At 40.2% G+C, this 12,096-nt stretch overlaps 1 protein-coding gene across 2 annotated transcripts in view; it reads right to left on the minus strand.

Annotated features, from left to right (window-relative positions):
• The window catches only part of BOD1L1 (biorientation of chromosomes in cell division 1 like 1), a 61,111-nt gene that overhangs the window by 16,341 nt on the left and 32,674 nt on the right, over positions 1 to 12,096 (minus strand). For both annotated transcript variants that reach the window (XM_051830063.2, XM_051830055.2), the window contains exons 11-16: positions 11,106 to 11,170; positions 9,259 to 9,343; positions 5,148 to 5,173; positions 3,912 to 3,972; positions 2,569 to 2,639; positions 569 to 641 (exon numbers count right to left, since the gene is read on the minus strand). In XM_051830063.2, the coding sequence (XP_051686023.1) occupies positions 569 to 641; positions 2,569 to 2,639; positions 3,912 to 3,972; positions 5,148 to 5,173; positions 9,259 to 9,343; positions 11,106 to 11,170 (381 nt within the window). The remainder of the gene's footprint in view (positions 1 to 568; positions 642 to 2,568; positions 2,640 to 3,911; positions 3,973 to 5,147; positions 5,174 to 9,258; positions 9,344 to 11,105; positions 11,171 to 12,096) is intronic.

Consider the following 12,096-nt stretch of genomic DNA (forward strand, 5'->3'; position numbering starts at 1 on the left):
AGTAATGGCAGTTATCAGTTACATGTGCCTATTGAAATCTGAAGTTGAAATGATATACAATTAAAAGCTCAAATCATCCATTCACACTGACCACTTTCATATGCTCAACAGCCACATGTGACTGATAGCTACTACACTAGACAAAATACAAATACAACATTTCTAAAGTTCTACAGAAAGTTCTATGGGATGGCACTGTTATAGACCATGAGAAATCTGTATGAAGCCCAGAAGAATTAGAAAAACACTGACTAAAGTGCTTCACTAGCTTTTCATGTAGGACACCTGCTTGTGACTCACTGGCACCTGGCTGAGATGCAGGCCACCTCATAGAGAAGCCTGGATTGGTCTGAGTTCCAGAGGTTGGGTCTTTCAAGGGAAATAATCTAGTTTCTAGAATGAGGTTCAGAAAACACACAAAAGGTGCCAAGCCAGCTGGAAATAAATCAGTCTCAAAAACGGTGAAGTAAACAGCTACCATCCTCAAGAATCCTCTGTTATTGGCTCTTAGGGTGGGAAATTAAATTTTCAAAGATGTTTTAAACAGGAACACATATATTCTAAATACCCAGTTCATCTTCTGAAGGGGGATAATGCTTCTTTCTTTTTCTTTTCGGCATATGCCTTTCTTCCTCTTCATCCTGGAATTAAGAATGACTATATTAAAGGTGACAGGATCAGATGTAAACGAATGGAAATGGGAGGCCATGACACTAGGTCTTTTAGCCTTTGGAATAAACTGATGTACACTAACACTGCTAAGGTGCCTGGATTTGTATTAGACTAATTTTATAAGCTTATGTTTTTTATTTTTATTTGAATGTAAATCCATATAAAACATCCAAATTTATTTCTGTCTACATACCATTTGACAACTCTGAAACATTTTTTTAAAGATTTATTTGAAAGAATTACACAGAGAGAGAAGGAGAGGCAGAGAAAGAGAGAGAGAGAGAGAGAGAGAGAGAGAGAGAGAGAGAGAGGTCTTCCATCTGCTGGTTAACTCCCCAAATGGCCACAATGGCTGGAGCTGGACTGATAGGAAGCCAGTAGCTAGGGGCTTCTTCTGGATCTCCCACATGGGTGCAGGGGCCCAAGGACTTGCGGCCATCTTCTACTGCTTTCCCAGGCCACAGCAGAGAGCTGGATTGGAAGTGGAGCAGCCCAGACTTGAACTGGCACCCATAAGGGATGCCAGCACTGCAGGCGGCAGCTGGCCCCACCATATGTTCTAAAAAATATTTCTCCTTTTACCATTCCTGAAATCAAGCTAGGCTTTATAATCAAAGGCATGTGATGATTTAATTGATAGTGTTTTTGCTACTTTCTTAGTGGTCCATTAAACACGGGCTTTTTGGGGCTGGTATTGTAGTGCAGCTGGCATTCCATATGAGGGCCATTTCAGTCCGGGCTGCTCCACTTCTGATGTAGCTCCCTGTTAATGTGCCTGGGAAACCATTGGGAAATGGCTCAAGTGCTTGGGCTGTTGCTACCCACTCTGCCAAGCTGTGGCCATTATGGAGTGAATCATCAGATGGAAGATTCTCTCTCTGTCTGTCCCTCCCTAACTGCATTTCAAGTCAATGAATCAATCTTAAACTCAAAAGCGGCCGGCGCCGTGGCTCAATAGGCTAATCCTCCGCCTGCGACGCCAGCACACCGGGTTCTAGTCCTGGTCGGGGTGCCGGATTGTGTCCTGGTTGCCCCTCTTCCAGTCCAGCTCTCTGCTGTGGCCCGGGAGTGCAGTGGAGGATGGCCCAAGTGCTTGGGCCCTGCACCCCATGGGAGACCAGGAGAAGCACCTGGCTCCTGGCTTCGGATCAGCGCGGTGCGCCGGCTGCAGCGCGGTGGCTGCAGTGGCCATTGGAGGGTGAACCAATGGTAAAGGAAGACCTTTCTCTCTGTCTCTCTCTCTCATTGTCCACTCTGCCTGTCAAAAACAAAAACAAAAACTCAAAAGCAAAGGCAGTACATGGAAAAACATTTTGATTTACAACATGGATACTTCCAAGTAACTCTAGAACCTTCTAAATTACCTAAACATCACAAGAGCTTAAGCAGGTATAAGTGATATGCAGACCCTTTATTTTTCCTTTTAATGATTTATATAAAGAAGTCATCTCTTTTTAAAACTTTTCTTTGTTTACAGGTGAAAATATTATGGATAATATATGAAAATGCTTGTGTTTTCTATGACAATGTACCTCTTCATTAATTGCTACACTGACAACAAAAGTCACTGTGCACTTATTCCCCATGTAGGACCTCTGTCCTTAATGAGTTGTACTATGAGAATTAACTGCAAAACTTGTTCTCAAACAGTACTTTTTATGTTGTGTGTGTCGGGGTGGGTATAAACTGTTGAAATCTTTACTTAGTATAGAGTTGGTCTTCTGTATATAAAGTTAATTAAAAATGAATCTTAATGAAGAATGGGATGGAAGAGGGAGTAGGAGTTGGGACAGGAGTGGGGGTGGGAAGGTGGGTATGCGGGGAAGAACCACTATATTCCTAAAGTTGTACCTATGAAATTTGCATTCATTAAATAAAAGTTTTTAATAAATGTACCTCTTTAGGACTTGCTTCAACACTGTGACTTCTCATGGCTTCGGTGTTGTCTTTTCTACTACAGGATGCCTCTGAGTAGTACATAAAAAAAAGAAAAGAGAGAAAAAGAAAATATTCTTTCATTCCATGCTTACTTTAGGGGTGTGTAGGTAGGGATGACAGACAGTAATTTTAAGTACCAGTAATGTGCCAGGGACTACAGTATATAGTTCACAAAATAAATTTTGATGGGGTACTCCCAACAACACTGTCAGGTCAGTTCTGTTTTTATACATTAATAAATGGGACTTCAAGGAGGGAAGAAACATGTGCTGGGTCATAACACTGGCTTTTACATAGCAGACTTCAAGGCCCCTTCCCCTAACACAAATAGTAATACAGCATTAAGAAACATCCAAGGAAGGCAATGAAACACATATTACAATCATCAGATTAACAAGCACTCACAAGTCTAACAAACACCAAATATGGGAGAAGGAGTGCAGTGACAATTAGTACGTCACTTGGGAACAATCTGGCACAACGGGTAAAGCTGAAGATGCATGATTTTACATCTAGAGATACAGACACACTATACATGTACTTAACTGGGAAAAGCTATAAATACTCTAAATGTTTACCAATACAAGGAGCAAAAAGTAGTAACGGTGGTATATTCACACAACAGATACTAAACACTAATTAAAATAAAATGACTAGAATTATAGAAATCAATAGGACAAATTTCAGAACATATGTGATATGATACAAATTACCTGAAACAGGCAACATAATGCTACATACTGTTTATGGAACTGTATGTAACAAATGCAGAATAGGGCTTCCCTTTGGAGTGGCATAAAAGGCAAACTTCTGCATTCTGTTTGAGAACAGAATTATCTGTCTGGCACTGGCAGCCTGAACAGGTCCGTGGAATGAGACCAGACTCCTAAGAGAAGGCCCACAAAATGCAATGTCCCCAAGCTACCATATTGAGTCAACCTGTCAGAAGTTAACACACATGACAGTGGAACACACAGCACTGAACTTCTACCTTTTTATGGTACAAACCACTGGGGACTATGTTTTGTGTTTGTACTGGATTGAGTCCACTGTAAGGATTCTAGCAAAGTTGTAGTAGATATTTAAGGCAAGGAGATACAAACAAGCTGTATGGCTTTGAACATGTCACCAAGTCTCACTCAATTTTAGTTTCACTATACATGTCATGCTATTAACATTCACTCTACTGGGTTATGAAAATTTGTGAAGTAATTAGTGTAAGGCCTGTCACACCAAAGGCACTCAACAAATGATTAATTATAGCTAATATTAAAATTACTGCTCTGAAATAATTAACTTACCTCCTTTGTTGTAAGATCTACTATGCGTATCTTCGTTTGTTCTTAAGCCTGAATTTTTGACCTAAATATACAATATAAAGGGTTATTTATGGATAGTCTCACAAAAAGCTTAAAGGTAGGGGGAAAAAAGCAGTATTCATAATCTGACTGTGCAAATGCCAAAAAAAAAAACTGAGTATATGTTCTTTTTCATTTCACCCAGGGGCTCAAGAGCATAGGACATCTTCCTTTTGAAAAAATTTCAGTTTAACCAAGTATCATTACACTGTAATGAATAATCTTGTCTTTAAAATGGTTATGGTGAAAGACTAACAAGAGAAAAATTTTCTGAATTCTATGAATTAGTTCTTTTTTTGATTGATTGATTTATTTGAAAGTCAGAATTACACAGACAGAGAAGGAGAGGCAGAGAGAGAGAGGGGGTCTTCCATCTGTTGGTTAACTCCCCAGTTGCCACAATTGCTGGAGCTGCGCCGATCTGAAGCCAGGAGCCAGGAGCCAGGAGCTTCTTCTGGGTCTCCCAGGCAGGTGCAGGGGCCCAAGGACTTGGGCCATCTTCCACTGCTTTCCAAGACCACAGCAGAGAGCTGGATTGGAAGTTGAGCGGCCGGGTCTCGAACCAGCAACCGTATGGGATGCCGGCATGGCAGGCGGCAGCTTCACCCGCTACACCAAGTGCTGGCCCCATATGAATTCCTTTCTTATCTAAAGAGCTTTCATGATTTTATTTTGTTATGAAACTTCCTGCTTGACAAATCTTGTTAATCTAACTTTTTTCTTTAAACTGATGTGAATGTCTCAAAATATCCTCCAATATTCTAAGTCCTAGCTACAGAATTTTGCACGTATTTGTAGAGGAGGGCTGTGCTCATCCTGGGCAAATGCAGCTGCTGCAACACTCAGGGAAAGGAAGCGGGATGAACCAGATTGTAGAGCTCAGCCCCACTTAATATCTTCTATAATGTATTGTAGGGCAAGCCTGAACCACATCAAGGGGTTTTCTCTTCCTTGTTGTTTGGCAGACTATATATGAGTTTCCAGTTACAAAATGGGGTGGTTCCATGAGGTGAGGTAAGCACTCCGATCCCACAGTTGCCTTACAGTAAGCAAAGCCCATCTGATTCCTCCAGTAAACACCAGGAAGTCTATGCCTGCTTGTGATTTGCAAGTGTTTCACAAGCATTCACTACCACCAAACAACATTCAACAACAAAATCAAAACCATTAGTTACTTACATTAAGTGATTCACTCTGTAGTTCAGCTGTTGAAAAAGAAAAAAATAAGACATAAGGAAACACTATTGTTTCTGAACTGCAGAGAAACAATCTAGAGATTTTTCAGGATATTTAAATAACATTAGTTAACTACTTAAGTGGCCTAGCTGCCTTTCTGAATTATAAAATTCTGACTATTTTCTAAAATCTGTGTTCTGTTATACTACCAAAAAAAGAGAAATTGACAGTGTCTATATTTTTAGACTAATGGCAGCAGTCCATTAAGTTACCACAGTGATTAACTATGTTGGTGATCTGAAACTTAGAAAAAAGGTGTAGATCTTAAGATAGCTGTTAAGCTGCAGTATGACACTGGTTCATTTAGAAATAATGCCATCAAATGAAGTTAGATCCTATCCCCTCAAACAGCAATGGTCTGTTTATGTTCTCTGGAAACTTGAAGTACAGGGTCTACTGTTTCTACTCAACAATGACAGAACACACATTTTTCTTTTAAACAACTTCCTTTTACGTAAGTAGATTTCTTACTGAATTGTACCTAAACATACCAAAGCAGTCTGAAATGTAACTATGGGAACAAAGGACTTTGGAATCCAAAAGTGTTACCTCTTGACAATTAACAAATGAGAAATTAATAATCTGTACTATGAAACATACATACACATTTTAACTAATGCATCTGTCCAAGCTTCGGATCAATTAGTCATCTTTAGAGTCTCTCCTGTCAGCATAAAAGACTTACCGTTTTGGTGTGGTCTTCCAGAACCATCTGATCCTTTTACCTACAAGGCTCTTGAGGTCATTTCAGTTGACTCTGTCTCAGAAGGTTCCCAACTGCTACCCCATAATCTCCTGAGATAGTCATGGGTCAGGATTTATATATAATACTCCTTGAATTTGATTGTGCTACACCTCTACTGCCCTTCTCTTCCCCTTGTCCACCTAAATGCATTTCTATTGATTCTTCAATATTTAGCTCTGAGCAACAGGGGTTATCAAAATTCAAAATTTGATATTCCAATTCCTTTTTTCTGGAAATGCTTAGGCAAACACACAAAATGATATATACAGAAGTTTATTGCAGCTCTAATAATAACACAAAACTGGAGACTACTACAAGATCTAAAACTGGAAAATGTGTTATAAAGTACTATTTAGCTAACAAGGAGAGAGAAAGAGAGAGATACTGGTTTAGCAAACACAAGTTTTCTTCCAGGTGCTACCCAGGGGCTGATCCCCATAGACATATATGTATCATAAAAGACACATCTTTTATTATAGCACCAAACTCATCTGCAAGTCCATCTCAGTGAGGGATGTATTTCCATTTTGATTTTTCCTAGTACTCTGTAAGTATATGGCTTAATGTTTGTCAGGAGACTAATTTAATGAGCCAAACTGACTATAGAAGACATGAAAGCTGGCTTCCTGGCTGTTTCTCCAAGAGCCCACGCTGTGGTATAGGACACTACATGGTTCCAGGAACAGAGACCTTGAATTAATTAAAGTAAACCTGCAAAGTATATTCTTCTTGTCACTGTACTTCAGTGTGGACACATATACCTAAGCTAAATCAACGGTAGGTCTCAAGATTTTGGCCAGAAATGATATGATAAAGCTACTTTCCTAAAAGCCACAAATGAGAAAGTAATCACTTGTGTGGGGGGACAATGGGTTTCTGGGGCTGGCACTGTGGCACAGAGGGTTACTGCTGCCTGTGACACTGGCTTCCCATACAACTACTGGTTTGAGAGTCAGCTGTTCCAGTTCTGATCCAGCTCGCTGCTAATGTGCCTGTTACCCACGTGGAAGATATGGATGCAGTTCTAGGCTCCTGGCTTCAGCCTGGCCCAACCCTGGCTGTTGTGACCATTTGGGGAGTGAACCACCGAATGGAAGATCTCTCTCTCCCTCTCTCTCTGTAAATTTGACCTTCAAACAAATCTATACTAAAAGAAAGAAACTAAGCTTCTACTATATGGATCACTGGGGATATCAGTATGTTTTTGGATTATGCTTTATCTGTATTTTTAATTTTGTGAATTATGAAATTCCCCTTTAAGCAAATATTTATAGATTTTGTTATCTGCAAACAAAATCATCTTGATTGCATGAACCTGACTTGTATGAACATTTCAATTTTTTTTTTTTTTTTTCTGACAGGCAGAGTGGACAGTGAGAGAGAGAGACAGGGAGAAAGGTCTTCCTTTGCCATTGGTTTATCCTCCAATGGCCGCCGCGGCCGGTGCACTGTGGCCGGCGCACCGCACTGATCCGAAGCCAGGAGCCAGGTGCCTCTCCTGGTCTCCCATGGGGTGCAAGGCCCAAGCACTTGGGCCATCCTCCACTGCACTCCCGGGCCACAGCAGAGAGCTGGACTAGAAGAGGGGCAACCGGGACAGAATTTGGCGCCCCGACCAGGACTAGAACCCAGTGTGCTGGCGCCGCAGGCGGAGCATTAGCCTATTGAGCCGTGGTGCTGGCCTGAACATTTCGATTTTTTAAAACACAAAAAGAACTGGTTAAATTTGGTCATGTACTTAAAATTTTCTAGTACTATTTTTCTTAATGTGTCAATCAGAAGAAAATAAACAATGATTGGAGTACAAACTAGGAACAATTTTCCACTGTTACATTTCTTCTTATTTCCAGTGCCTAATCCAGTGGTCCTCAAAGTGTTTTTCAGCAGGGATCTGCAGGGTTATACTAATGTCATATCAATACCAAGATGGGGCTGGTATTTGGTACAGTGGTTAACACACCATTTAGGACACCTACATCCCATGTCAAGTCCCAGCTCTACTTTGATTCCACCTTCCTGCTAATGTGCTATCTGGAAGGTAGACGGTAATGGCTCAAGTAGTGGGTGCCTGCCACCAATGTGAGAATCCTGGATTGAGTTCAGGGCTCCTGGATTTGGCCTAGCTCAGCCTTAGCTATTTCAGGCATTTGTGCAATGAACGGGTAGATGAAAGATCTCTTTCTTTGCTTTTCAAATAAAACAAACAAATAAATAATTTTAGTTATATAAATATAAAATGCTAATGGGGAAATGTACTGAGGGGTATATAGGAACTTGTTGTAATACCTCACAATTTTTGTTTTGTAAATTTAAAATTAATAATTTAAAATTAAAAAATAATTAAGAAATATTGAGATGTTATGAACTCATGAGTACACAATGGAGTTTTTCAGAGGCCACATTATAAATCTAAAATTAATGAAAAAGCTATTAAAATATAACCAAGTATCTATAATGTTGTATTTTCTTCATATACTTCAAAAAAACAACCAGCAACAGACTAAAATGTGGCAAAAGATATGAGTAACTAGCTGTTTTCTACTAAACCAGACTTAAAAGAGATTTGCAAAAATATAAAACAATGTCACTTTTCATTAATTTTTTTTGTTTTGGAAAATCTAGCTATTTTTCCTGAAAAGTATTTATGTTATCTTACAGTGAGTTAAATATATTGAGTTAATGTTCATTTTTTAACTGTCTTATTTTTAATTTATTATTTGGTAAATGTCCATAGGTACAATCCACGTAACAAAAGCTCTTTGGGATCTTCAGTAATTTTTGAGGGTATAAAGTGGTTCTAAGAGTAAAAAGTTTGAGAGCTGTGGCTTGAATTCATTCTGATATTGAGACTGTCCTTAAAAAATCTGCAGCTGACAATGACAAATGTTGCATAAAGAGACTGAGAGGAGGCTGAACAAGGTAAGAGCAATTTTAGTGCAGCCAGTGGGGCAAAGTGTGAAACTAAGAGCCAAGAGCAAATCCCAAGTGGACACACGGGACGCAGGCGAGCTCTGCCTTTTTGAAAAGAGCCACGATAGTGCCTGGAAGTTGGGGATAGAGCAAGTGTCTGCTCCCAGACACCTTTCTTTGCCACTACTGTTTGGATACATCTGATTTAAACGATTACCCGACATGGAAGTGATTGACACTTAATGAGAAAAAGCATATGTTAAAGTAGTATTCTATCTAAAAGTGAGAAGGATTACTGTACCTGTTTTATTATGAATCTGTTCATGACTTTAAGGTGCAATGCAAAACAAAATACATACAAGGAAAAAGCATTGCAAATTACCACCAAAAGCAGCTTACCTGTTCCACTTAGCTTTCCCTCGCAGGTACTTTCCACTGGTGCTACAATGTTCTGATTTTTCTCTTCTTCTGAAGGCACAAATGTCTAAAAAATCCAAACACCAGGAAAATAAGTTAACTGAAGTTACCATAAAAATGAAAACTAAATCTTTCCTCATATCTTATCTATCACTGGCTTTCCTATTTTTTAAAAATAAAACTCCAACTGAGCACAACACACATGGCTCCTCCTGCTGAGTCCCATTCCCTTGCCAGGTTTAATTCTTCTTCTTTTTTTGAAGATTTATTTATTTTATTTGAAAAGCAGAGTGAGAGAGAGAGAGAGGGAAAGAGAGGGAGAGAGGGAGGGAGGGAGGAAATCTTCTGTTCGTTCACTCCTCAAATGGCCACAATAGCCAGGGCTGGGCCAGGCCGAAGCCAGGAAATTGGAACTCCATCTGGGTCTTCCATACGGGCGGGCGGGGGGGGGGGGAGCACTTGGGCCATCTTAAACTGCTTTTCCAGGTGCATTAGCAAGGAACTGGATCGGAACTGGAGCAGGGGGGACTGGAAGTGGAGCAGCAGGAACTGGAACCGGTGTTCATGGGGGATGCTGGTGTCACAGGCAGATGCTTAACCCACTGCATTACAAGGCTGGCTCCAGGCTTAACTCTTATCACAGTTCTCTTGAACCAACTGCAGCCCCTCTGTCAACATACTGCTCCCTTTGCCTGGAGGCTTTGTTTTTCTTCTAGTAAACTCCTCTACTTTCTTAATTGACTTAACTGTCCTTGCAAGCTCTCCCACCCACCCATTGCTCTTGCTGGGCAAGTTGTACTTCTGTACTACTGCACTGCTCCTAACTCCCAGGCTCACTGCTATCTTGTCATCATATATACAAAAGGTGCCATGAAATCTGCCGGAAAGGAGGCATGGAGGCTAAACTGTGGAAGGCTCACAGGCCAAAACAAGGTTTATTTTAAATGTGATGGGAAGCCACGGGAACTCTGAAGCACAGCAATGACAGCGGACTTGTTTTATGTTTTTAAAGACGACCTGCATGGCTGTATGAATCGCACTCTGGAAGAAGGGCTGCAGCAGAACTAGAATTCTAATGGGATGCTACTCAAGTAGTGGTTTAGATGAGGTGATAGCTGTAGAAACAGATGGATTCATGTATTTTAGAAATGGACACTGTAAGAATTGGCAATGATTAAATGTCAATGATAAGGAGAATCTGAGGGTGATCCTGGGTTTCTAGAATTCAGAAACTGATTTGATAAAGTCATTATTCACAACAGTTACTGAGGTTCTTAGCCCCCCACCACAGGATATAATAACAATAGTAAGAGTCATTAGTACAAGGAAATTAGGAGCTAAAGTATATATATGAGGGAGTTTCAAAAAGTTCATGGAGAATTTGAATATTTTTAAATTTCAGCTGTCCACAAACTTTTAATAAAAATTTTTTTTAAAAAATTATTTATTTGAAGAGGGAGGTGGAGAAACACTATCTACTTTACTTGTGCAATCCCCAAATGCTCAAAATAACTAGATCTGGTCCAGGCCCAAACCAGGAGTTGGCACTCAGTTATGTCTCTTACGTCAGTCATAGGGACCCAAGTATTTGAGCCATTTCCTGCTGCTTCCCAGGGTGTGCATTAGCAGGAAGCTGGGATCAGAAGCAGAGCAGATTCTATAACCCAGGCACTCTGATGCAGGATGCAGGCATTCTAAGCAGTGGTTTACCTACCTGTCCCTCCATGAACTTTTTGAAGCTCTCTTGTATGTGTATAAATACATATGCATACAGAGTGAAATGGTACTTAACCACTTATAGTTCTGTGTAACTGAATTGTCAGCCATACCTCAGTTTCTAAGTTGGTTTTCAGTTCCAATTCTCTCAGAACATTCAGTGGAGACTCTTCCTTGCCTAGTGAAATTCAAACCATTAAAAAAACTTAAGAATTTGCTTGCAAAAAATAAATCCCAAATCAAAATGTAACAGAATATTGTTATCTGGCATGCTATGCCACCTTCCTTTGGTGATTTATTCTGTTGTCAGTAGAAAACAATAAAAAGTAATATGCTAAATAAATAGGATCTGGGTGAAAGATAGGGATCATTTATTTATTTGGGGGAGTGCAACTGTTTCTTGCTTGCACAGCAAGATGGCTGCCTGGAAAGAATGATAAAATACTATTTATGGAGACATCTTATTTCCAAGTATTTTTTTACACTGATCTCCACCAAGCTCATCCCTAGAAGAAAACATTTGGAGTCACTGAGGTACATTCTCAACAAAGAAGGTGACTTACGGAGTTGCTTTATTTGTTTCATGCTGACACAGCAAAATTGACCATAAAGTTTAAAAACTGTAAAGCAGATGAAAAGAAAATGGATTTTTTTCAGGAGGAGATTCAATTCTACGCTGACCCTGCCTTTTCCTTTTTCTTCCCTGTCCTCCCTCCTGTGGCCTTTAGCTTTTCCAGTTTTCTTCACCTGCCCTACATAAACCTCCAAAGAAAAGCTTTCCTTCATTTTTCTGAGCCATCTGCAGGCTTTTTCAGGCACTTTCTTGCTTCTAGATTTGCTCCGAGGGGCAGGGTGTGTGTGTGCGTGTGGCGGGGTGGGGTTGGGATGGGAGGGGTGGGGGTGGGGAGTAAAGACAGAGAAGAGAAATAAACTGCAGCAATTACTGAGTTAGAAAAGCTTTTGAAGCATTCAACTCACTCAATTTAAAATGGAAAATTTTTAAAGATTTATTTACTTGAAAGAGAGAGATTTCCCTTTCCTTGGTTTACTCCTGAAATGGCTGCAAGGGCTCGAGTTGGACCAGGCTGAAGCTAGGAACCCAGA

This window comes from Oryctolagus cuniculus, chromosome 2 (assembly GCF_964237555.1).
Source record: "Oryctolagus cuniculus chromosome 2, mOryCun1.1, whole genome shotgun sequence".
Lineage (NCBI taxonomy): Eukaryota > Metazoa > Chordata > Mammalia > Lagomorpha > Leporidae > Oryctolagus > Oryctolagus cuniculus.